Here is a 24,581-nt window from a genome sequence, read left to right as displayed (position 1 = left end):
GGGGGGGGGGGGGGGGGGCAGGGGGGGCCCCCCCCCCCCCCCCCCCCTCCCAGTGCAAACCAGCACCGTGGAGCCGCCGCCTGGCTCTGTGCTGGCCCATCAGTCAGCCGCTTCCTGAACATCCGTAACCTTTTCTCTCCTGCAGCTGATGACCAAGGACCCACTGGACACGTTGGCCTCCGAGACATACGGCAACTTCGATAGCCAGGTACCGTGCCTCAGTTTCCCCACCTGTAAAAGAAGGGAGAATTCCGGGGCTGTGGCCGTGACTTGCCAGGAGTGGGGGTGTGGAGCGTCTCTGGCTGCCGGGCTCCTGATCCCCCGCAGGGTGGGAGAGGTGCTGGGCTGGGATCTGTCTGTGTGATTCCCCCTTCTCTGACGTGGCCCCTCTGTCCTGCAGTCCCGGAAGTACTATTTCCTCAGCGAGGACCTGGAGGAACCGGATGACATGCGGCAGCGTTGCCAGGAACTGGAGCAGCAGGTGGGCTCCTCGCCGGCCTGGCTCTGGGCTGGGGGGTGACTAGCCGGCTTCCAAAGGACCCCAGGCAACGCTGGCTGTCTCGGCCCAGCCCACAGCTGCTCTCTTGGCTCCAGAGCCTTGAGTCTCCAGCTCAAGCCATAGAGGCTCCGGGCGTCCCCGGTTCCATCCCTGCTGCAGCAGCTGTCGTGTGGGTCCGAGGAACCCGCCCACCCCCCAATGGTCCCGTCTGTGCTCTCTGGGTGTCTCCTCCCCGGCTGGCTTGTGGTTGCAGTGTGTCTGCTCCGGGGCTGCGTGGTGTGTGGGCCTCTGCATCTTCCACCCCCTCCCCCAGTGGTGTAGCTCTGCTGCTGGATATGTTTTGGGAGGGGTGGGGCGGGTTATCAGTCTGGCGAGGGATTCAGTCAGGATCCCTGCCTTCTCTGTACGGCTGGGGTCCTGTTGTGTTTGGTGCTGTACGTGCATTGAGCAGCTATCCCTGCTCAATCTACGTAGCTGAGCAAAGGGTGGGGGGAACGGAAGGACTGTTCCCCCTGCTTCGGAGGGGGGAAACTGAGGTAGAGATGAAGTGACTCCAATAGGGAGGCGGTAGCAGAGCCAGGAATCGAACCCAGGCCTTCTGGGGGGGTGCCCTCAGCACAGATTGCCCGGCTGGGTCCTGTTGTTTGGCTCTGCCGCTGAGCGGCCGTGCAACCCTGGCCATCTCCCTGCCCCTCGGGGGTCCAACATGGCTACCCCAGAGCCAGGCGAGGCGTAGCAAGTGGCTGGAGAGACCCGGTATTAGCAGCAATACGGCAGTCGGGCTCCTGTTTACCTCCAGCCCCTAATGTGAGAACAGATCCACAGTGATATGAAGGCAGCAAACTGAACGGGGGGGTGGAGAAGGAAACCCAGCTCTGTGCTGTGTATGCCTCCTGCAGCAAGGAGTTCCCCAGGTAGCTGAACCTCTGTAGCCATCCTAGCGATTCCTCAGCTGTGTGTGCGCATGGAGGGGGTGGGAAGAGTCGGGCTCCTGGGTGGCTCTAAAGCCCCTGACACTGACCAGGTGGAGATGCGACACCAAGATAGATGGGGGAATCCTCGCTCCCCGGTTGCAGGGGGTCAGGGTGGGTTTCCGCTTCGGATGTTCATGTAGCAAGAGCCCCCCCCGCCCCACCTTGCGGTGCGAAGCACAGTGGTCCCCCAACCGCCCGCTCTCCATAAACCGCCCCCTTTGCTCCCGTAAGGTGCTAACGTATCCCCGGAGACGCGGTTCCCCTGCGGGAAGGTGAGTTCGCCGTTCGCCCCCACCCCCTCTCTCCCCCTGCGATAACAGAGCTACTGACAAAGCTGTGCCGCCCGTCGCGTTCGTTTCTCTGCATGAGCATGTGTGTCACAGAACTGATAAATGCCAGCTGCTTAACACGGCCCTGGCACGGCTCACTTACCTACTCACGTTCTCACAGAGCTCCTGATCGGATCTCTGTTCTCCAGACTGTCTGCCCCTCTCCGCAAAGCCTGGGGGACTCCCTGGGGGGTCGGCGTCTCTACAAGCGTATTGCTGAATTATGGGGGTTCCAAGGAAGGGGACTGGAATTATCTGAGGCCTGGGAAAACTCTCTGTGGAAAGAGCGGGCTGCTCCTCAGTGATGAGCTGCAGTAAGAGGGGGCCGTGATAAATCAAATCTAAAACGACTGGGGTAGAGTAGTGAGGTGGAGAGCATCTGTTCTCCCTTCTCCAGCAGCACCAGAGGGATGGGATGCTCTGGTTTGAATTGATGGCTTTCCAGTTTCGCAGATCAACAGAAAGATGCTCTTTCCCAGTCGTCGGCCTGTGGAACTCACTGCCACATGACGGCGTTGAGGCCCCGAGTTATTCAGAAGAGGGGACTGGATGCTTGCGTGTCTAACAAGGGTAGCCAGAGTTAGACCGGCTAGTGCCACTGCTCCCTAGCTGTGGAGGACATCCAGTATCTGGGTTCACCTACTCAAGGCGTGTACCAGGCAGCCTGCCACGTCCTCTGCCCTGGGCTTGATCCCCTGGAGAGCGGTGACCCTGCCCTGAAAGGGTGGGAGTGCCTTGATTTTGTATCCCCATCCATTCTTTTCACAAAGGGGTACAGCCCACCCCGACGCCTAGAGTCAAAGACCTAACTCAGATGCCAGGCTTAGGGGAGCTCTGACCCCCTTGGGGGAGCCGGTAACGGGTAACCTTATCCCCCCCCAGAGTCTACTCCTGTGGGTGGGAGGCTGTGGTGGAAGTGTGGCCATAGACAGCCTGAATCCAGGATACCAGGAAGTGCGGGGGGGGGGCACGCAGCCGAGTCCCGAGCCATCCCTCCGCGCTGGCAGGTATGACGCTCCTGGGTGCATCGGAGTGGGTCCGAGGGCCCCACTGTGGAGTGGAAGCTGCCTGGAGTTCACCAATTCTGCATTGCAAAGGCCCAGTCTGAGCACAGGGCTGGGAGCCAGGACTCCTGGGTTCCCTCCCCAGCTCTGACTGGTCTCGGAGGAGCCCTGTGTGTAGCCCCACTCACGCTAGTGCACCGAGCATGGGGTGGGCGGAAGCAGCTGGCTCCGGGACACACCGAATCCAAAGGTCAGTGTGCTGAGGGGGTCGAGGGGTATCTCCTGGTCCCCAGCGCCCGGGGGTTCTGACGCCCTCTCCCGGCCCGCAGATCTCCGTGCTGGTGGAAGAGAAGAACACCCTGACCCTGGAGAACAAGACCCTGAAGGAGCAGAAGAACCGGCTGGAGTCAGATACGGGCAGCAAGAGGCTGCTCCTGTTACAGGCTCAGATCACGCAGCTGCAGGAGGAGACCTTCAGGTGGGGGTGGAGGGGAGTGGGGCCTAGGGGTTAGAGCTGGGGAGCCAGGACTCCTGGGTTCGGTTCCCGGCTCGGAGGGGGAGTGGGGCCGAGGGGTTAGAGCTGGGGAGCCAGGACTCCTGGGTTCTGTTCCCAGCTCGGGGAGGGGGAGTGGGGCCTAGGAGTTAGAGCTGGGAGCCAGGACTCCTGGGTTCGGTTCCCGGCTCGGGGAGGGGGAGTGGGGCCTAGGGGTTAGAGCTGGGGAGCCAGGACTCCTGGGTTCGGTTCCCGGCTCGGGGAGGGGGAGTGGGGCCTAGGGGTTAGAGCTGGGGAGCTAAGTTTGGCGTCTCACCTGGGGCTGCCCACCCTGTGCAGGCTGGAGAGCGGGAAGGAGGACTTCCGCACGCGCTGCGAGGAGCTGGAGAGGGAGGTGCAGGAGCTGCAGCATCGGAACGAGGAGCTGAGCAGTCTGGCCGAGGAGGCCCAGGCCCTGAAGGATGAGATGGACGTACTGAGGTGAGAGCCCTGGTCTGATGGGATTCCCACCCCCACACCTGCCCAGCAGATGGGTAACCAGAGCACCCTAAGATGGGGTGGGGGGTAACCCTCATGCCCCAGGGCAAGGGTCAGGCAGGAAGTCTCCCCCGGCGAGATTCTGACGCAATCGCACTGGTTAAGGGCATGTTGTTCTCTTCTCTTCTCCTACTCCCTGTGTGTGCACAGAGCACTCCACGTTGAGGATAAGAGCCTACTACTGCTAGCTACCGGAGGAACTCCTCTAACTCCGGTGGGAGCAGCTGGGTTTCTGGTGCCAGGGAGTCTTGGTTGGATTCCCCGCTCACCAGATGGGGATAGAGGCACGGCTGGCCCACTGAGCAAGGCAAGACTGTGCCCTCGGGTTGGGTTTGCTGGCCTTGGGCCCAGCAGCTGTTCAAACCACCCACGCTCTGGGTGTCCCTAAATCTCTGGGACAGGGGACAGAGCACCTGAGAATCGCTCTGCTCTCTTAGTTCCCTCTAAAGCGTCTGGCGCCGACCGTTGTCGGGAGACAGGCTACCGGGCTAGATGGGCCGTTGGTCTGACCCAGCGTGGCCCTTCTCCCTGGAGTGGAGAGCGTGTCGGGGTCCTTCCAGGACTCCTGGCTCTGGGGGAGGGGGGTTGAGGTCCAGTGGGTTACAGTGGGGGGCTGAGCTGGGAGCCAGGGCGCAGCGGATTCTTCCCCTGGCCCACTCCCAATAACCCGGTGATCTGCGGCAGCCACAGAGGGGCTAGAACTTGCATGTACACTGCATGCCGGGCCCCCAGCTAACGGCCGACCTCCTCCCGCCCCTGGCAGGCACTCCTCGGACAAGGTGGGCAAGCTGGAGGCCGCGGTGGACGCCTACAAGAAGAAGCTGGAGGACCTGGGCGACCTGCGGCGGCAGGTGCGGCTGCTGGAGGAGCGGAACACGGTCTACATGCAGCGCACCTGCGAGCTGGAGGAGGAGCTGCGCAAAGCCAACGCCGTCCGCTCCCAGCTGGAGACCCACAAGAGACAGGTGGGCGGTGCGGCTGGGGCCCCCTGGGCGGAGTGGGGGGGCCTGGCGTCTCCAGTAGAGGTTCTCCCCTTCCCCACTTCTCTGCGGGGTGCGAGGGGGTTTCCCTCATCTGCTGGCGTCCCATCTGGGGGGCACCTTGGTCTGCACCCGGGAGCAGCGGCCGCATCGAACCCCGTCCCTGTCGCCCCACAGGTGCGCGAGCTGCACAGCAAACACTCGGAGGAGGCCTTGAAGGCCGAGAAGTGGCAGTTTGAGTTCAGGAACCTGAAGGAGAAGTTCGAGGCGCTGGTGAAGGAGAAGGAAGTGAGGCAGGATCTAGTGGCTAAAGGGGGAGACTGGGGGCGGGGGGGCTGGGAGTTGGAATTCCCGGGTATCCCCAGCTCCGGGAGGGGAGTGGCACATAGCGGTTAGAGCCGACCGCCCGGGCAGGGCGAGCCCCAGGTTTGGGAGCGAGGCGAGCCCCAGGTTTGGGAGCGAGGCGATCCTGCTCTCCGCCTGGGTGAAGGGTTCTGCTGACCCCCACCTGCTCCCCCCCGCAGCGCCTGATTGAGGAGCGGCACTCCCTCCGCGAGGCCAACGAGGAGCTGAGATGCGCCCAAGTGCAGCAGACGTGCCTGAGCCAAGCAGGTGGGTGCAGCCATGTTGGAATAGGAACCATTTGGGGCTGTGGGGGGGGGGGGGGTGGGGGCGGGAGTAGCAGCTGCATCTCCTGCTGCAATTGCCCCTTTCCTGCCTGGCCTGAAGCAGGGAGAGGACAGACTTCAGCGCTGAAACGTAACGACGGTTCGCGCCAACACCTTAACAAGATGTCAGTTCGCGCCTCTCGGATTTGGTTCAGGCTCTCAGCAGGTTCAGGCAGCCATCCCTGCACTGGGGCGTCTTCAGGCTTCCCTTGAAGCCATAAGTGCTGGGAAGTCGCCTCTGTTTGGCGGGGGGGGCCTCAGACTTTTGGGGATCTGACTCGTGCCACCCAGGGTCTGACTTTTCCGAGGTGCTGAGCGCCCACAACCGCGTGATGCTTAAAAAGCTGTAAAACCTCTTGCTCTAACTGCAGCTCAAACCAAACCCGCTGTCCCAGGGACTCGCTGTAATTCACAGCCCTTACAAACAGGCCCAGAGCTGGAGACGCAGCTACCAGCACCGGGCTGGTCTAGCCTCAGGCAATTCGCTGAGATCAGGAATAAAGCCAAGGACAGTCACAGCCTTGATTAGAAGCTGCGTTTCCAGGTGACTCAGCTCCACACCCTAGGCCAGGAATCTGCACCACCAACAAGCCGAGAACCTCCTGGTTTTTTTTTTTTTTTTTTTTTTTTTCTTCCTCCTTGACTACAAGCTGCATTGTCAGCCATAATCTCACAGCAGCTTATCAGCTGATGGAAGGCGAGCGGTAACCAGCAGGGCACGTCCACCTCCATTCGCCTTAGCACGGCCTGTTCCCACTGGGAACGTTCCAACTGCCGTCCCCTCAGCTGGGTGTGAGGGCCTGGAGAATGGAATTCGATCCGGCTCCTTGTTGGAAGTGCCTGTTGTGGGGCTGGTCACCATTTTTTAGTCACTTTTTTTTTTTTTGTGGAGAAGGGGAGTTTGGGCGGACATGCACCTGCTTTCCGTGGGAAAATTGTGTATTTCAGTCAAGAGGCGGATTGGCTGTGCCACCGCCATGGTGCCTTGTGGGAGTTGAAGTTTGGTTTCCTCATATCCTCTATGGGCCGAGCTCCTTGGTGGCACTACATTTCCCATGATGCACCCACCTGCCCTCTCCGTGAGGCGAGATCAAGGTGCATCATGGGAGAGTGGGCCAGCTGTGGAACCTGGCCCAGAGAGAAGAATGAAGACCTGAGGGATAGTTCTGTTTCCTTATTTTCCTCCATGGGCTGGGCTCCCCAGGCAGCCTACTTCTCCCATGATGCACCACAGTCTCACCTCATGGGGGCAGGTGGGGGACATGCAGTCCCATCAGGGAGCCTGGCCCGAATGGTAGAACAAGACACCTGAACTACAACTCCCATGAGGCATTGCAGTGGCACTTCTCAATCTGAAATATTTTGGCCAAAACCCCTCAAATCTTTAATCTATTTTAGTTGAAACTCTCCCCCCCCCCCCCCTCGCCCCCCTCCATTTTCTGACCAACTCTAATTCATTGGTTATTTTTTAACTGATGCAGAATCTGTGGAACTCATTGCCACAAGATATTGAATCCAAGAACTTGGGTAGTGTGGGGAAGAGTGCATGCACCCTTATAGGCTATTACACAGACTGTATCCCGTTCCTAAGCGAGCCCCCCCCCCCCCACCATGCTACCGCACATAAACTAACTTGGGGGAGGGGGGACACTAGGAAAGAGACCCCGCCCCACATTAGCAAGATATTCATAGCTCTCCGCTGGGGGAGTTCCTTTCCTCTCTCTTTCCTCCCTGGCCGCTGTTGCAGATAATGGCCGGCCATGACCTGGGCTCAACTTTCTCCCACTGAACGGGGGGCGTTGTTCCAGCTCCGTCAATGGCGTGAACGCCGTCAGAAATCTCTGCCTATGCCATGAACCCAGAGCAGGAGGCTGCCGGTTGTGACCCTAGCCTGGGATCTCTGCGTTCCTAGTCCCGGCCGAGGGCAGAGGAGAATTTCCCCCCACCCCCGTGCTTGGGACTAGTAGAGATCTGCCAAGTCAGGGCTGTTCCCTGCTCCTCCATCCATATAAACCCCTCTTCCCCCCCCCCCCATACCCCCTCCTTCCTCTTGCAGATGCCTTGCTGGACAGAGCCTCTTCTCCCATGGACAACCTGGCCGCTGAGATCTTGCCGACTGAACTCAAGTAGGCTCCCGCCCTGCAACTGTCGGGCTAGAGGGGTGTGGTTGTGTTGGCACTTCTAGACCACCGTACCCTTGGGAGGATGGGGGGGTTGTGTTTGCAGAATCTCGCTAGTCCCCTTTGGGGGGAGGGTCTCTACTGCTGACCTTCAGGCGCATGTGCTGTTCCCAGCTGTCTGCGCAGCCGGGACTGAAGGGGTTAAATTCCTCGGGGCAGTGACTTTTTGGGCTGGAGGGGGGCACGATCCTGGGCACGTAGCTGCACAGCCGGGCTGCCTGGTGCCCCGCAGCAGGGAGGGTAACTCCCAGCGCCCTGGCAGGGGGGCAAGTGTTGGCTCTTAGCATGGCTGCACCTCCCACCTTAGCGAGGGGTCTCCCAGCCTGCCCCAGGGCCGGCTGTGAAGAGTCACGTGCATCCCCCACCCGGGCCATCTGCCGCCCCCCCGGTTGCTGGGGCGTCCCCAAGCCTCTGCCCGGGCTGGCTGAACTAGCTACTGCAGAGGGCTGTGAGTAGCCAAAGGGTGGCTTGTAGATGCCCCAATGACAAGCCGCAGCCCCTGGGGGACTACAGGTTCCAGCATGCAATGCTGCAGCTCAAGCCAAGCCGGTGATTGGTTCTTGGGTTGAGACCCAGTGTTGCATGCTGGGACTTGTGGTCCCCCAGGGGCAGCACCTGCACCCCAGGCTGCGGCAGGGGCATTGGCTGGAAGGCTGGCTGGGGGGCCCCTAGGCCGTCTGACCTCCCCCCTCTCCCCAACCCCAGGGAGACCATCGTGCGCCTGCAGCACGAGAACAAGGTGCTGTGCGTGCAGGAGTCGACGTACCGGGAGCAGCTGGCCGAGCTGCAGGGGCAGCTGGAGGAATCCAACCGCACCAAGAACCGGCTGGAGACCCAGCAGAGGTAACGGGCAGGGGGGAGCTGCTGATCTGGGGAGGCTGAGACCTCCCCTAAACTTCTCACCTGAGGTCCCGGATGCCCACAGCCAGCTAAAGGGGGTGGGAGCATCAGCCCATGGAGGGTCCTGGTCATGCCATCCACTGCCCTGCTCAGCTAGCCCCCCTCCCTTCCTCCCTTTCCAGGTTGCACCAGCAGCAGATCTCGGAGCTGAAGGCCCAGGTGGAGGAGCTCCAGAAGGCCCTGCAGGAGCAGGGCACCAAGGCGGAGGATGTGAGTCTGGCCGAGGACGGGCTGTACATGGCTTTCCCCGACCTCTGCCCCGTCGCCCTGCGGCCCTGAGCCGCCTCTTGGGAGCAGATTCGGGACTGGCAGTGCCAGGCCACGCGCCCTGCCGCAGAGCGGAAAGATTCCCTCTCCCGTGACTGATGGGTTTTGTCCCCCTTGATCCATCCCTTTCCCATGCCGAAGCCACAAGAGCCGCTAACGGCTCGTTCTGCTCAGCCTGGGGTATGCCGGCATGGGCCCCTGGGGCTGCACCCCTCCCACGTGGGCGCCCAGCCGAACGTGAGAACTTGGAATAAGGTCTCCTGCGTTTCTTCCACCCTGGCTAGAGGCTGCCGGGCTGTGCACCTGCCGAGTGCGCAGGCCGAGTGCGCCTGCAGTGGTTTTGCCACCCGGTGCATTGGCTTTGGGGGGTGGGGGAAGGGGTGCCCTTGGGTTTGAGCAGCTGGGCGTGGTCTGCCCCACAGCACTGTTAGGGGGGGGCGGGGGTGGCTGGAGATCTGTGCATGATGGGGGAGGAGGCGGCTGGAATGGGGTCCAGTCTCCCCTGATTTCTCGTTCTTGGGAAGGGAACCCCCTGTACTCGGGATCCCCTGTGGGGGGGGATGGGAGCCCACTCGCTGCTATCCTCCGGCCGCCTCCTCCCCAGGTGCTGCTGCCTCTGCGTGTGAAATCGTCCAAGCGATCTCGTGTGCCCCCCGCAACCCCAACTCTCTGCCGTGATCATGCTAACACCTCTCTCTCTTCCCCCACCCCTCTCTGTCTCACTGGCTGATTGTCCCCCTACCCCTCCAGGCCATTGTAAGTACCGACCGGCCCCTCGTTCAAATCCACCTTGCTTCTCCGTGCTCCTTTCCTATGGCTTGGGTGAGGGGATGGCGAGTTTGGGGGCCCAACCCACGACACCTGCTCTCTGGGGTGGAAGCCCAGCCCTTTCTGAGAGTGGGGGACTAGGCGGTTTAGAAGGGGTCTTGAGTTGGGGGACCCCCAAAAATACTGCTAGTTGCTGTCGGAAATCTTGGCTGTTACTCGTAGCCTGTTACTGCTGCTTAATTCGCTTCCTGGCTTATTAACTTCCCTTGGGAGAGATTCGTGTATTGCACCGAGCTGTATATCGAAAGAGAAACTGCAAAACAGCCGTTTGGCTACCCAGCGGCCTCCGCAGGGAGCCGTATTACAAGCCCTGGATTTAGACATAGGCCGGGCAGAACTCTCTCCTCCTTTTTTTATTAGTTTCAATTTTTTTTATCCATTTAACTTTTCCCAGTTGCGGGAAACGAGGCGAGGGGTCGGACCAATTGCGGACGTTGTGATTCGCAAAGCGGAAGCTCGAGAACACAACTTGTCCTCCGATCCCGGTCTGACAAGCTCTCAAGCCACGTTTCTCGTGCTTGGCTTGTCAGTACATTGGGGATTATCTCTGGCGGGATTTCCTCGTTGGGGGCGGGGTGGACGGTGAATTTGACGTTGACCGGCACAAAATCGACTCCTTCCAGGCCTAGCTATAAATGGAGACGCTTGTTCTAAACAGCAGCCCAGAAAATCGCAGCTTGTGTCTTGTCTAGACGGAGCTAAGCCCGTGAGTTGAACGGCCGGGTCCTAGCTCCGTCACAGCCGCCCCCCCCCGGTTACGTCTGGCTGCCAGCTGCTGCAAACTGGCTTTAAGATGCTCTTTCGACGGTTGGCATCTAAACCCCTGTTTTTTTTGCACTGGCTCAATCAACGTAAAATCGCTTCTGCTCTGTCAGGCCCGGGGTGGGGACAGCGTCGAGTGACTAGCTAGAGACAGGAGAGTTTGACGGGGGCTATGCGTGGCCCTGGCTTTTCCTGCAGCGTGGAGCGTCAGAGGCTGATCCCAGTCACTCCAGGAGCCCCTCGGGCGTCCGCAGCGCCGGGACACTGGGGTTCAGAGCAGGAAGGGCCAGATTTCCCCCCCCCCCAGGTGGCGTCGGCTGGCCCACGTCCTCTGGTGCCGATGGAGCTGCCCCCGCCTCTGGTCTGGGGGAGCTGAGCAGGGGTGGGGGAGGGCCCAGCTGGTGACCCCGAGACGCTGGAGGCGCCGGTTCCGGCTCAGCCCCCCCCCAAAGCTCTCCGGAGCAGGGAGGGGCCGTGAACGCTGGGGCCCGGCAGCGTGGCAGCCCCCTCGGAAGTTGCACGGTCTGGGTTCTCGATCTTCACCCTCCCCTCCTCTTCCTCCCTAGTCTTGCCTGCTGAAGAAGAAGCTGGAAGAGCACCTGTAAGTTGTTGTTCTGTGAGTACCCGGGGGGTGGGGCCTTCAGGGTGTCGGGATTGTGAGCTGTCCACAGGGGGGCGCTGGGGTGGGTGTCCCGGGGGGGCGGGGATCTAGCAGGGGCAAGGTATCCGGGCTGAGAGGCGGATCTGGGGGGAAAGGGGCCCTGGGCACCTGACAGCCCGTGTCTCCTCCCCGCCCCAGGGAGAAGCTGCACCAGGCCCACTCGGAGCTGCAGAAGAAGCGGGAGGACATCGAGGACTTGGAGCCCAAAGTGGACAGCGCAAGTATGGGGGCTGGGGGGGAGGGGCGGACGCACGGGGAGGGGGAGGCTCTGGTACAGACTGGGGGGTGGAGAGGGGGATCTGGTCGGGCTGGCCCCTCGGACGCTCCCCCGCCCACCCCGCGCCCTGTCTGCGGCATGTCCCTAGCGGGTGAAGCTCCTGGCAGCAGTGCGGGACTGGGAGCCAGGCGCTCCGGGGGGGTGGCCCCGTGCCTCTGTTTCCCCACATGGGGCGTGGGAGTGAAAGGATGCTCCTGTGGGCCCCCTCCTGACACCGCCCCCCCCCTTCCCCCAGCCACCAGGAAGATCAACGAGCTGCAGCAGTGTCTGAAGAAGAAGGACGAGGACATGAGGGCCATGGAGGAGCGTTACAAGCGCTACATGGACAAGGCCTGCACGGTGAGCCCGGGCTGGGACAGGGCTAGTGGGCTGGGGTGGGGCAGAGCCCCGGGCTGGGGTGAGGCTAGTGAGGTGGGAAGGGGTGGGGCTAATGGGCTAGTGTCTGGGGTGGGGCTAATGGGCTGGGCTGGGGCATTGCTAGTGGGCTGGGGAGGGGTGGAGCCCCGGGCTGGGGTGCGGCTAGTGAGGTGGGAAGGGGCAGGGCTAATGGGCTAGTGTCTGGGGTGGGGCTAGTGGGCTGGGCTGTGGCAGGGCTAGTGGGCTGGGCTGGGGCAGAGCCCCGGGCTGGGGACGGGCTGTGGCAGCTCCATTCCCTGGGTTGCTCCCGAGTGGCCCAAGCCATGGCCGGGCTGCAGGGCTGGGCCCTGTCACCCCACAGCCACTGGGGCCAGGCTCCCTGTACCTCCCCACAAGGGGTATTGCTCTGGGGGGGCCCCTCTGGGTAGCACTGACACCCACAGCAGGTGTCCTGCCCCGGGGGGAGAGGTCTCCCCTGGGATGGGGGCAGGGGGATGGCCCCAGTAACACCCCCGACTGTATCCCCTCCATTCCAGGTCATTAAGACATTGCACCCCAAGCAGCCACCATCTAAGACACCCCCTGAGATCCAGGCCTTAAAGAACCAGCTGCAGGAGAAGGAGGTGAAGATCCATCACCTGGAGGTGAGGCCCTGCCACCAGGGTGGGGGAGTAACTAACCTGGGGGCCCCCTGCCCCAGAGCCCTTCTTGGCTGTGCCGGAGGGCGCTGCGCTGTGGGGTTAGTTGCCTTCCTTCCTGGGCCGGGGGAGGACAGAACTGTCTCCGCTGCCCTCACGACCCCTGTAGCTCTGTATCGCGATGATGGCTGGAATCCAGTCTCATGCTTCAGGGCTTCAGCGCTCATCTGCAGGGGTCAGGAAGGAAACCCCCTCCCCTGCCAGGCACATCTGTGTTCGGGGGGGGGGGGGGGAGGGGGGGTTGCCTTCCTCTGAAGCATCAGGGTTTGGCCACAGTTGGAGACTGGTCACCAGTCAGAAGGGGCCAGAAAATCCACTGCCTGGGGTGTGGGGTCACCCTCTCTGCAGCGCGGGGCACCTGCAGGGGTCATCTGGGCGTGTCTAATCCGTTCCCTGGCACTAGTGGCACCTGCCCGTGGCACCCCCCATTCTTCCCAGTTGCTGGGCTTGCTGGGCCAGCCAGGAGGCCAGACTGGATGATCTGATCCCAGGTGCGGAGGTTCTGGGTCGTGCCAGCTGCTGGCCCCAGCCCGCTGCCCTGGAAGGACCCTCTGGAGCCTGGGTGGGGCAGCACGGGGCTCCGTTGGCGAGAGAGGCAGCCAGCAAGTTGGGGGGGGGGTGCACTGCCCAGCCCACTAGCAGCTGAGATGAGCCTGCCTGGCTGGAGGGAGGGACCCAGTCCCAGGCAGGGGGGTACCTGTGGCCGTGGCCACGCGCCTTGAACCAGCAGCCTGGGTTGGGGGCTAGAAGGGGAAGCCAAGGGACCCCCCTGCCCCCATTGCAGCTTCCTCCCCTCCCAAGGTCTGAGCTTCCCCGAAGGCTGCAGGAGGCCCCCATGTGGCCTATGGGACCCAAAGCCGGGGGGAGGAGTGCCCCATATGCCCAGCCTGAGCCCCAGGGGCCAGCCTGGCTCTGCCTCCCCCCTAACCCCCCCCCCCTTTCTCCCCCCCCCCCCCTTCCCCCCCCCCCCCCAGACCAACTTGGAGAAAACGAGATCCCAGCGGGAGCAGGAAGAGAAGCTGATCATCAGCGCCTGGTACAACACGGTGAGCGCAGGGGCCGCGCCAGGCTGCCGGGGGGTGGGGGGGCGGGGGGGGCTGGTGCCAGCCTAATCCCACAGCACCTTGGCTGGGCCAGACCCGCTGAGGTGAGCGCTGGCGCCGGGTCGGCCAAACCCTGCTGGTGGGAGCTGAGCTCTGTGCCAGGCAGTGCCCAGGGGCTGTCCCAGTGCCCCCCTCGCTGACCTCCCCCCTCCCGTTGCAGGGCATGGCGCTCCACCAGCAAGCCACGGAGCAGCGATCGGCCGCCTCCAGCAGCGCCCAGTCCTTCCTGGCCCAGCAGCGCCAGGCCACCAACGCCCGCAGGGGGCATCTGGGCCGGACCCAGCCCCTGTTGGCCAAGTACGGAGACAAGCCCCCCCAGCTGCACTGACCGGAGCCCCTCCCACTCCTACCCTCCTCCAGGGCTGCGTGGGGTGGGGGGGGTCTTGCCCATTGCTGCCCTGTGGCATCCACCCCCTGCGGTGCCATCTGTCTCTTACGGGGGCGGGGGGCGGAATGCAGGCAGCAAGGGGCTAACCCTGCCTCTGCCCTCCCCCAGAGATGGGCTAGAACGGCCTGCGCTACTCACTCCCTGGGCTGGTCCCGTTCCTTCCCTCCCTCCTCTGAAAGACCCCCCTGAATTTTAACCCCTTCTTGGCCACTCTCCCAAGCGCAGCGCCGCGAGCCCCTCTGCCGAGGCACCCGGCAGTCAGTGGCCGTGGCGGTTGGCGGGGGCGCTGGCTCGTGTTCGGGGCGTACGTGGCAAGACAGCCGAACACCAGGGCATTGAATGCCAGGGGGTCTCTGCCAGCACCACAGCTCCTGCGCTCAGGGTCGGTCCCACCCCCTGTGGGCGTCGGGGGCTGGGCAGGTTCTGCTGCTTGATGTCACCTAGCCAGTGCCCGTGGGTGAGGGGAGATGGCTCACAGCCTCTGGGCTGGGCCTGCCCCCTTCATAATTCCCTGCCGGAGCCTCTGACTTGCCCTTGACCAAAATCTTACCTGATTAGCAGCTGTGCCAGCCACTCCCCTCCCGGCAACTTCACGCACCCTGACTTCCCCACTTCCTTATCAGTTCCTAGCTGCTGTGGCATCAGGTGCCACCTGGTCCCAGGCTTCACCTCGGGGATCCGGGATCCCTGTTGCCCGGGTTCTGCTCCGTTCCCTACCTCCAACAGAACCCGCGAGCCAGGGCCTGGACTGAGACGCTAAAGTTACCGGCAAGGAGCCGCTTCAAACCTCTCCTTCAACACTAAACGCCTCTCCCGGCCGCTGGGAGCCAGGCAGGTCCCAGAGTCAGGCACTACAAACCCAACCCCCCCTTGTTCTCCGGCGCGGGGGGGGTTCTGTGTCCGTTCTCAGACGCCGCTCGGCCCAGCCTCGTTTGGTTGTAAAGTGATGTGTCCTTTTACCTCTGCTTGGTGTGGGTTGAAGTGGATTGAGTTTTATTTTTAAATGTTGGGGGGGGTCCAGATTGCCCTGAGCGCCTCCTACCCTTATTTCATTTTAGAATGTGATTTTAGCCCAACGCTGCTGGGGTTTTAAGACGCAAACTGTATATTTTGTAAAACTGGGATGGGGGAGGGGTTCTGTGGGTCTTTTATTTTTCTACTCTAGGGCAGCCTGCAATAGGGCACGGGGGCACCTTGGCTCCCGTCCGGAATCTTTACACTACCAATAAAGATGCTAGAATCGTTCCTGCTGATCCGTCTCCTGAGACTCTGACCCCTAGTGTCCGAGAGCAGGTCTCTGTGGATTATTAGGTGTATTACGGTAGCCGTATGGATTTTTCTGGATGCTGTAACTAGGTGTATTATGGTAGCACCTAGGGGCTGGGAGCCCATCTCCATGGATTATTGGGTGTATTACGGTAGTGCGGAGGCATTCCTGATTTGGATGAGGACCCCTTTTTTATGGGGGCTGTGTATTAGGAGTATTAAGGTAGTGCCTAGGGTCTGAGAGCAGGTCTCTAGGGATTATTAGGTGTATTACAGTAGAGCCCACGCCCCCATAGTGCTAGGTGCTACCGTAATCTACCTAATAACTAGTGTCTGGTGCGTAGGAGCCCCAGTCATAGAGCAGGGCCCATGGTGTGTGGTGCTGTACAGGGGCAGCCAAAGCATGTTTCCCTGCCCTGTTGGGGCTGGGGTGAGACTCCCCTCCCCCCCAAAAAAAATCATCTCTGGGGCAGGCTCTTGGCTGCTGTTAGCTCGGCCTGGCTTGGAACAGGGCATTAACCTGAGCTCCTCTCCCTGCCCACAGCCCAGCTGGTCACAGGGGCAGCGGTGCTGCGGGTGGGTGGGGCTCAGCAGAGGGCAATGCTGCCCCTAGTGTGGCACTGGGGGGGGGGGAGGGTGTGCTGTGCCCAGGGAGCATTCACCCTCCAGTCACCTCTCCCCAGGGCGCTCTGCCCTCTGCCTCAGGCAATGCCCCCTGGGGCCCGGCTGGCCCATCCCAGCGCAGGATCTCCCTGGCGGATCAGCACGCGGCCGGGGCAGAGCCCGAGCTCTTCTCTGGCGCCATTCAGCTGCAGCGCGCCCTGGGCCCCAGACAAGGTCGGTAGTGTTAGCCCCACTTAGCAGATGGGGAAACTGAGGTGCCAGCAGGCCCAGGGCAGAGCCGCAAATTGATCCTCCCTGTGGCTTCTAGTTTCCAGCTGGCAGAAGGGAATGGCAGCCCCCCCACCTCTCCCGCCCATGGGGGTGGGTGCTACCCCTGGGACTTACAGCTCTAGGCTGGAGGGATCCCCCAGCACCGTGCAGCAGCGAGTGGGGACAGCGCCTCCCCTCCAGCAGCTCTGTGCCCTACAGCCAGCGCTGCACACGCTGGCTGGGGGTCCCCGTCTCCCCTATATCCCCCCCCCGCCAGCTTTCCCCACACATGAAAGTGCAAGGTAGCAACGGGGGCGGTTCAGAGTTGCGGCAGGATCGACCCCAGGCCCTCCCAGGCTTCCTCGGAGCGAGCCCTGCGGGGAGGGAGGTTTAGAACCAGCCGTCCATGCAGGAGAGCAGGGGCCATCCACTCGCCCCCTGGGCCTGGATAAACAGCAGGGGGTCTGGCTTCATTCAAGCTGGTTTTTAAGCCAAGTTCAGCTGGAGCCAAACAATGGCGGCGGGGGGAGGGGGGGTCAGTTGAAAACCTGCGCGTGCGTTAAGGGCCTGGAGGAGTTTTTGCCCCGTTTGGCTGAAGGTGGGTCAGGCTGGAGTTAAAGGGCAGCGCTAAAGCCAGGACTCCAGTCCCTGCCGGGCCGGTGAGGCCCCCAAGGCAGCTCTGTCCCGCTCTCAGTCCAGCTGCCCCAACTCCCCCTGAACCCGGGGGCTTTGAAAGCAGGCGTTGAGCGGCTGGGCCTCGCTTTCCCCCTCCCGCAAAGGAGGCGACACCCCCACCTTGCCGCTCTTACCCACAGCCCCTGGCGCCCAGCCCCCCCAAGGCGACAGCATTGGGGTGTGGATCAAACACCTGGGGCATGAGCCATCCATGCTGGCTCGGCTCCAGCGCTGCCTGGCTTTCCAGCCCCGGGTGGGCGCCCTGAAGCGGCTACACCCCCACGAGGTGCTTTTGGGTTGAGACGAGAAGAGTGAATTGGGACCATCTCCCAATTCGGGAGTAAAAACTGCCCGAACGGGCCATCCCTCAGCCCCGGTTCTGGCCGGTCCACCTGCTGGCTCTCAGCGTCAGGCGGCAAGCTCAGGGCCCATGGGGGCCAGCAGACATCGCCTCCCCCGGGGCTGGGCAGAGCCATCCCAGCAGCTGAGCTCAGGGCCTGTCTGGCTGCTAAGAGCCAGGGGCTCGCTGCAGCGGCTCTCAGGAGGGGGAAGTTTGCCGTTCACGTGCGGCCGGCGTCTCCCCAGGGCGGTGCAGACAGTACTGCCACCTGGGAGTGTTTTTCAAGCCCTGAGCACCGTGGTGGGGGCCCACCTGTGAGCGTTGCTGCTTATACACAGATGCGGCCACCTCTGGGGTGGGACACAGCCGCTTATTATCTGCAGGTCCGTCGCCCAGCACCGAGATGCAACTCAGAGCAGAAGATGCAGCGGTTCAACGTAGGCTCAGGCTCTGAACCTGCCCCCCGTCCAGGGGCCCCACAGGCTTCTACTCCTGCCCCCAGGGGCCAAATACCAGTCCCCCGCTGCCACCCTCTGTGGCATGACTGAGAACACAGGGGTTCCCCCGCTGAGCTGTAGCAGTGCTGTAGTTCATGATTAGGACCTTTCCCTCATCCACCCCCAGGGGCAGGTCCCACCCCTTGTCCCTCCACAGGCCGACAGCACTTCTCCAGCAGGGTCCTCGCCTGGGCTCCTTCCCCCCAGAGCCAGAGGCACCGAGCTGGTCAGAGGGGCCACCTGCCCCCGAGGAGACGGAGACAGGAACACCTGGGTCAAGGGGCCCTGGCTACCCCGCCCCTCCTCCCCAGCCCATTTTATTTTAAACGTGACCCAAGTTGCTGGAGGTGGGACTGGCCCCATTGCATGTTTCCAGCAGAGCACACGAGAGCTGCCTGACAGTAGTTCCTTGTGGCAGAGGGGGAAACTGAGGCACAGAACTGCAGCCAGCCTTCCCAGCAACCTCCCCTTCCACCCTCTGCCCAAGACCCCACTCAAGAGCCGCTTAATACAATTATATTTAAAAAGGCAGGAACCAGACTGTGAAAGACAAGGGATTGAGCCATTTTCCCCCAGCCCCAGAGGGGTGAAGCTGCCCCCCCTCCCCCGCATCCAGTCCGGGTGGGTGAGCGAGGGGAGAGGCTGGGGCAGCCCAGGGCTAATGAAACGATGCCTTGAAGACGGGGGCATGTGCAGCAGGGTCCCGCGCTGCTGTGGATGAGAGTTGAGGGGAGCGGAGCTGGGACCAGGACGGGTCAGCCAGCAGGGAGCGCTGCACCACCAGGGCCCAGCACTGGTGAGCCAGGGAGCAGAGAGGTCCACGGGGGGGGGGGGGGGATGTTGATGCCCCCCCTTATTAACACCCCCCCCTTTGAACAGTTCATCTGGTGGCACCAGAGCGGGGCTCAGCTGCCTCTGGCCCAGAACCAGGCGTCTCTGCTGTCACATCTAGGGGTCGGCCCCCAGCCGGCACTGGGGTTAGGTCCCCGCTTCCCCCGGCTGCAGGGCGTCTCCGAGTCTCGGCCCGGCTCACCCCATCGTCTCCTCCTCGATGCGGTTCTGCAGCCAGGGGCGGTAGCCGGCACTGGGGGGGCTGCTGCGGGCGGGGGGCTCCTGGGCGGCTCCCGGCTGCGGGAGGAAGGACGTGTCCACAAGGGGCCCCATGTCCTGTGGCGAAGGGAAGCTGCCGGCCACAGGGGCGGCGCCGTCGGGGTGAAGCAAGGAGACCTGGGACCGCCGGGCAAGGTCCGACTCCTCGGCCAAGGCCTCCTCATGGCTGCCCAGGGCCCGGGGCCCGGCTTCCTCACCCCCCTCCCAGCCCTGCTGCTCCAGGGCGAAGGGCACCTCGCTGAGGGGCAGGCGGCGGGTGGGGGGCCCACAGCTGCAGTCCGTGCTCTGCGTCTCCTGGCACAGGCAGCTGTAGGAGGTGGAGGCCTCGGAGACGCAGCTGTTCTTGCGGCGCAGCAGGGAGAGGCGCCGGCCGAAGCTGCCCGGGGCGGGCCCCGTGGCCAGCAGCCGGTTCAGGAGGTGCAGGGGGACGTGCCGGCTTGGCTCCAGCCCCTCCTCGATCTCCTCCAGCGGCTGGAACTGCATGTCCTCCTTGGGCAGCCTGCACCGGAGAGACCAGGGATTGGAATGCAGCCAGCTCTGGGGTGGGGCACGGCCCCTCGTTATACACGGGTCCCTCACCCAGCGCTGAACTGCAGCCACCTCTGGGGTGGGGCACGGCCCCTCGTTATACACGGGTCCCTCACCCGGCGCTGAACTGCAGCCACCTCTGGGGTGGGGCACGGCCCCTCGTTATACACGGGTCCCTCACCCGGCGCTGAGCTGCAGCCACCTCTGGGATGGGAGGCTCCAAACTACGCAGGTTCCAGGAAGGGGCGGCGGCGTTCCCATCCCATCCCCCTTGGGTGAGCCCTCAGCAGAGCAAGTGCCCCTGGGATCCCTGTGGTCCAGGGGCCAACCACGGGAGCCCCCAGCACCCCCCGGCCTGGGCTCACGTCATGTCGAAGGTGGAGCCCTGGAAGGACGGCTGGTGCAGCAGGAAGATGGTGGCCGCCGTGTAGGGGGCGCGGGGGTTGGAGGCGTCCCAGTAACGGTCCTTCTCCAGCAGGGGCAGGTCGTCATACATCTCGTCCACCGCCATCATGGAGACCTGGGGGGCAGGGCAGGGGTCAGGACTCCTGGGGTCTAGCCCTGGCTCTGCCCCAGACTGGCTGTGGGAGCGGGAGCCAGCCACTAAGTTGGGGGGAGGGTCCCTGCTGCGTGTTCGGCAGGACCCCACAGTCTGTGGGGCTGGCAGGAGGGTGGGGGCCTGCTGGGTGTTCAGCAGGACCCCACAGTCTGTGGGGCTGGCAGGGGGGTGGGGGCCTGCAGGGTGTTCGGCAGGACCCCACAGTCTGTGGGGCTGGCAGGGGGGTGGGGGGCAGGATGGGGGAAGGTACCTGGAAGTTGCGGTCGATCAGCAGGTTGGTTTCAAAGTCGTCGTCATCCTCCCCAAAGGGATTGATCAGCTGCTCGGCCACCTGGGGGGAGCACGGCTCAGCTGGGGGGGTGGGGCAGAGTCCCCCCCCGCGCCCCCCCCCCCCCGCCCCCCCCCCCCCCCCCCACCCCCCATGCCCCCCCCCCGGCCTGCCCCTCCCCCAGCGCCCTGCTCCTCCCCCAACACCCCTCCCCCAGCACCCTGGCCCCCAATGCCCCTGCCAGGCTCGCCCCTCCCCCAGCGCCCTGCTCCTCCCCCAACACCCCTTCCCCAGCACCCTGGCCCCCAATGCCCCTGCCAGGCTCGCCCCTCTCCCAACTTCCTGTCCCCCCTCCACCCCAGCTCCCTGCCCCCCAATGCCCTTCCCCCAGCTCTCTGACCCCCCTACGCCCCTATCAGGCCCGTCCTTCCCCCAGCTCCCTCCCCCCAACACCCCTGCCAGGCCCGCCCCTCCCCCGGCTCCCTGCCCCCGATGCCCCTGCCAGTCCTGTCCCTCCCCCAGCTCTCTGCCCCCCAACTCCCTTCTGGGAGTCTCCCCCCCCAGTACCCTGCCCCACCCCTGTCTTGTCTCTGTTCCCCCCACACACACACACCTTGAGCCAGCCCACGTAGAAGAAGAACTGCAGCAGGGTGAAGACCGGCACACACAGGTCCAGGTCGTGGCCCTTGTAGCCCTGGGCTGGGTCCAGGAACTGACGCCCAATCAGACAGGCCACGAAGAAGCTGTACACGGCGATGGTCACCACCTGGGGGCGAGGGCAGAGAGTCAGGGCAGTGCCAGGCCCGGGACCCCGGCGTCCGGGCTCCCCAGCCCTGCCCCTCCCCTCCCCATCCCCAGAACCCCGGTGTCCAGGCTCCCCAGCCCTGCCCCTCCCCTGCNCCCCCCTCCTCCCCATCCCATCCCCAGAACCCCGGTGTCCGGGCTCCCCAGCCCTGCCCCTCCCCTCCCCATCCCATCCCCAGAACCCCGCGTCCGGGCTCCCCAGCCCTGTCCCTCCCCTCCCGTCCCCATCCCAGCGCCAGGCCCGGAACCCCGGCGTCCGGGCTCCGCCAGCCTCCACTCCACGGGGTCGGCGCTCACCTGCGTGTAGACCAGGGGGACGCTGATCCAGTCGTAGTGGAACAACATGCTGCAGTTCGCACGGAACTGATTCAGCTCCTGGAAAGGGGGGGGGAGGGGCATTTCAGAACCAGGGAGGGGGCAGATCCCTGTTGGGGGGGGGGCATTTCAGAACCAGGGAGGGGGCAGATCCCTGCTGGGGGGGGCAGCTTGACAGTCCCCCAGGGACAGACTCAGGGCATCCCCAGGAAATGCCCCCTGCCCAGCACAGAGCCCCCACCACTGCCAAGGTGTCTCCCCTCACTGGGGTCCCCTCTAGAGCTTGGGGGGGGCTCAGTCGCCCCCATCAGCCCCCAGTTAGTGCTGATAGGACGCAGCCGGCTGGGAACTGAGCAGAGACCCAGCAAACTCATCACCTGGCAGATGAGGCACCGGATTTGCCAGCCACCACCAGGGGCTGGATTCAAACCAGTTGGAAGAAGAGGTAGAACCCAGGCATCCGGGCCTTCTACCCCCCAACCCAGAGCTGGGCCCAGAACCCAGGTGGTTGGGGCTGCCGCTGCCCTCCACCCCCAGCTGGACACAGAACCCAGGCATCCGGACTCCCACACCCCGAGCCAGACCCAGAACCCAGGCATCCGGGCTCCCACACCCCGAGCCGGACCCAGAACCCAGGCATCCGGGCTCCCACACCCCGAGCCGGACACAGAACCCAGGCATCCGGGCTCCCACACCCCGAGCCGGACACAGAACCCAGGCGTCCCCAGTCAGACACTCCCCCTCCCCACGCCCCCGGGTTTCCACCCACCTCCATCAGCATCTTGAGGGCACAGTTGTCCCGGACGCGCCCCTCCTTGCGAGCCTGGGCCGCCAGGTTGGTGAACCAGACGCAGGGGATCCAGTACTTGTTGTAGGACGAGCTCAGGTTCTCGTATTTCTTCCGCTCCTCCCGGGTCATGAAGCCTGCGGGCGAGGGGAAGGGGTCACCCAGCCGCCCCCCAGCCCGGGCCGGGGACCAAACCTGCGGCCTCTGCGGCCCGCAGCCCCTCCAGCCCCCACTACAGGGACTCACACGTCTCCAAGGGGTCTGGCCACCAGGGGGAGCAGGAGAGGCACATGGGGTTTGCCTTGAGCATGAGGAACCAGGACTCCAGTGCGGAGGCGGGAGGGGGGGGCATTGTTACCACCCGCCCCTCCCCCCCTCTAGACACCCCTTTCATCAGCCCCCCGGACAGTCCCACCGCCCCGCTTTAAACAGACTCTACACTGGGACCCCTCACCCAGCACTGAGATGCAGCCGCCTCTGGGGTGGGGCAGGGGGGCTGTTTATCCAGGGACCCCTGGCCTGGCGCTGAGACGCAGCCGCCTCTGGGGTGGGACGCAGGGGCTGTTTATCCAGAGACCCCTGGCCCGGCGCTGAGATGCAGCCACCTCTGGGGTGGCGCAGGGGCTGTTTTTCCAGAGACCCTGGCCCGGCAATGAGATGCACCTGCTTGTGGCATGGAGGCTGTTGAACAGCCAGGCCAAGGTTTTGATCAGGCCGTGAAGTAAGTTCTGGATACAGCTGAAGCAGTGGGAGGGAGTTAGGGAGGTGGAAAGGAATTCCCGGTGCTGGACGCCGGCCAGGCCGCCGGGGTTCAAACCCCCCACAACACAAATGCGAAGTGACAGTGGAGTTTTACTGGCCGCGAGGGCCTGGGCCCTTGATTTTTGTCTCCCAGCGGGATTGGGATAGGAGAGCGCCCCCTGTTGAGCCCCCGCCCTGCTCCCTGCAGCCCAGCGCCCCCTAACCCTGCATTGGGGTCAGCCCTGACTGGGAGGGCAGAGCGCCCCCTGCTGAGCCCCCGCCCCGCTCCCTGCAGCCCAGCGCCCCCCGGCACCTACCTGCCTCCACCACGTGGTCGATGGTGGGGAAGCGCTTGAAGACGGCGGTGCTGACGGAGCGCAGGATGAGCACGGCCGAGAGGCTGCTGTAGCGCATCAGGGTGCGGCGGTAGAGCCGGCCTCGCTCGTCCCCGCCGTGCACGGAGCCGGAGATGGCGCACATCAGGCGGTCGGGCATGGGCATGCAGCTGTACTGGCTCCACCACCGGTTCACTACCAGGGTGACGTAGAAGCCTGCGGGCAAAGGGACAAACACAGGAGTCGGGGACCGAGCCGGCCACAGAACCCCGGCGTCCTGGATCCCAGCCCTACCTGGCGGGGGGACAGAAAACAAGCCCCAAACCCAGGCAGGTCAGTGGGGTCCAGTGGGGTTGGGAGGAGTCACTCGTTCTCACCCCATTCCCCCTGGCTTGAGCGGCCTAGCGGGATTCGAACCCAGGGCTGCTCCCGCCCTGGTGGGAGAGCTGAGCCCACACCCACAGCCCAAGCCCCCCCATCGCCCCCTCATGGTGCTTCAAACAGCCCAGAGGGGCATTCTGCCCCCCAGGGGGCGAGCCAGTGGGGCCCATACATCCTATAGGGCCTGCCCGCCCTCGGAGAGGACACGTCTCTCACACGAGGGGCTGGGCGGGGAATGTGGGGGGTCCCGGCTCTTACCCAACACGAAGGAGACGGGGATCAGGTTGGCGTAGTTGTCGCAGTAAATCACCAGTTTCTCAAAGTAGCGTTTCTGATCCTCGGCCAGGACGAAGCTGCGGGTGGGAATTGGGCCGGGGGGAGGTGGGGGGAGAGAAATGCAAGGAGGTTGGTGCCTTGCTCGGGGGTTTTCCACCCAGACCGTGCACGGGGATGGGACATCCACACACGTGTGCAAAGTGCTGCACGCCCCCCCCCCCCCCCGGGAGCACCAGGACGCCGGACGTGCGAGCGCAGACGTGCGAGGGGCCGGGGGCATGTTCTCCCCCCCACCCGCATGCAAAGAGCCACAAGCACGTGTGCAAGGGGCACGCTCACCGCAGCCGTGCACAGGCCCAGGGGCACACGCGCGTGCAAAGGGGCCCCCCCTCACCGGTAGGTCACGCTGAGCCCCAGGTAGGTGACGAAGAAGGCCAGGAACTCCTTGTACAGCAGCTTGTAGATGCTCCCACGCCAGAGCAGTAACAGTTTGTAGAAGCCCCCGAAACGGGCGTTGGCCACGCGGGCCGTGTAGGTGACAGTCATGGCAGGGCGGCGAGGGGGACACGGGCCCTGCAGAGACACGCGGACAGCGCCGGCCACGGGGTCAGAGAAATCAGAGACGGGAAAGGCCGGAAGGGACATCAGGAGGTCACGGGGGCCGCCTCGTGCACTGGGGCAGGACCGGGGGGGGCCGTCCCTCCTCCTCGCTTTGGGAGGGGAAGTCGGGTGCTACCCACCTGCACGCCGGGTGTAGCCCCGCACACCCTGTCTGTTGGCACTGTCTGTACAGCACCTGGCACGGGGCAGTCCTGGGCCGGGACTGGGGCTCCCGTACTCCAAATAAGGAGGGAACAGGGGAGCACGGAGAACCCCTGGCGTGAGGGCAGGGCAGAATGTGGACCCCAATAAGAGTGGAAG

The 24,581-nt window shown here is 63.9% G+C and overlaps 2 protein-coding genes across 3 annotated transcripts in view; one reads left to right on the top strand and one right to left on the bottom strand.

Moving 5' to 3' along the window:
- HOOK2 (hook microtubule tethering protein 2) overlaps nt 1-15,158 on the top strand; it is a 21,164-nt gene extending 6,006 nt beyond the window's left edge. The window contains exons 7-23 of one of the 2 annotated variants that reach the window (XM_034792597.1): nt 146-208; nt 401-481; nt 3,136-3,284; nt 3,639-3,779; nt 4,600-4,801; nt 4,994-5,104; nt 5,341-5,428; nt 7,541-7,610; nt 8,370-8,507; nt 8,687-8,774; nt 9,582-9,587; nt 10,988-11,022; nt 11,221-11,303; nt 11,595-11,698; nt 12,253-12,360; nt 13,389-13,460; nt 13,678-15,158. In XM_034792597.1, coding sequence (XP_034648488.1) covers nt 146-208; nt 401-481; nt 3,136-3,284; nt 3,639-3,779; nt 4,600-4,801; nt 4,994-5,104; nt 5,341-5,428; nt 7,541-7,610; nt 8,370-8,507; nt 8,687-8,774; nt 9,582-9,587; nt 10,988-11,022; nt 11,221-11,303; nt 11,595-11,698; nt 12,253-12,360; nt 13,389-13,460; nt 13,678-13,845 — 1,707 coding nt within the window. In that variant the 3' untranslated portion in view covers nt 13,846-15,158. The remainder of the gene's footprint in view (nt 1-145; nt 209-400; nt 482-3,135; nt 3,285-3,638; nt 3,780-4,599; nt 4,802-4,993; nt 5,105-5,340; nt 5,429-7,540; nt 7,611-8,369; nt 8,508-8,686; nt 8,775-9,581; nt 9,588-10,987; nt 11,023-11,220; nt 11,304-11,594; nt 11,699-12,252; nt 12,361-13,388; nt 13,461-13,677) is intronic. The other variant, XM_034792598.1, reaches the window with a different exon arrangement.
- Nucleotides 15,159-18,429: 3,271 nt separating this feature from the next.
- On the bottom strand, nt 18,430-24,275 carry BEST2 (bestrophin 2). Its single transcript, XM_034791757.1, has 9 exons — nt 24,055-24,275; nt 23,643-23,737; nt 22,986-23,219; nt 21,910-22,064; nt 21,123-21,200; nt 20,635-20,787; nt 20,004-20,084; nt 19,560-19,714; nt 18,430-19,165 (listed from the first exon to the last, which is right to left on the bottom strand). Exons 1-9 carry the CDS (start codon nt 24,204-24,206, stop codon nt 18,586-18,588), a joined length of 1,683 nt encoding a protein of 560 aa, XP_034647648.1. The 5' UTR covers nt 24,207-24,275; the 3' UTR covers nt 18,430-18,585.
- Between the last annotated feature and the right edge of the window lie 306 nt (nt 24,276-24,581).

This window comes from Trachemys scripta, chromosome 16, assembly GCF_013100865.1.
Source record: "Trachemys scripta elegans isolate TJP31775 chromosome 16, CAS_Tse_1.0, whole genome shotgun sequence".
Classification (NCBI taxonomy): domain Eukaryota; kingdom Metazoa; phylum Chordata; order Testudines; family Emydidae; genus Trachemys; species Trachemys scripta.
This window is presented reverse-complemented; position numbering and strand designations above follow the sequence as displayed.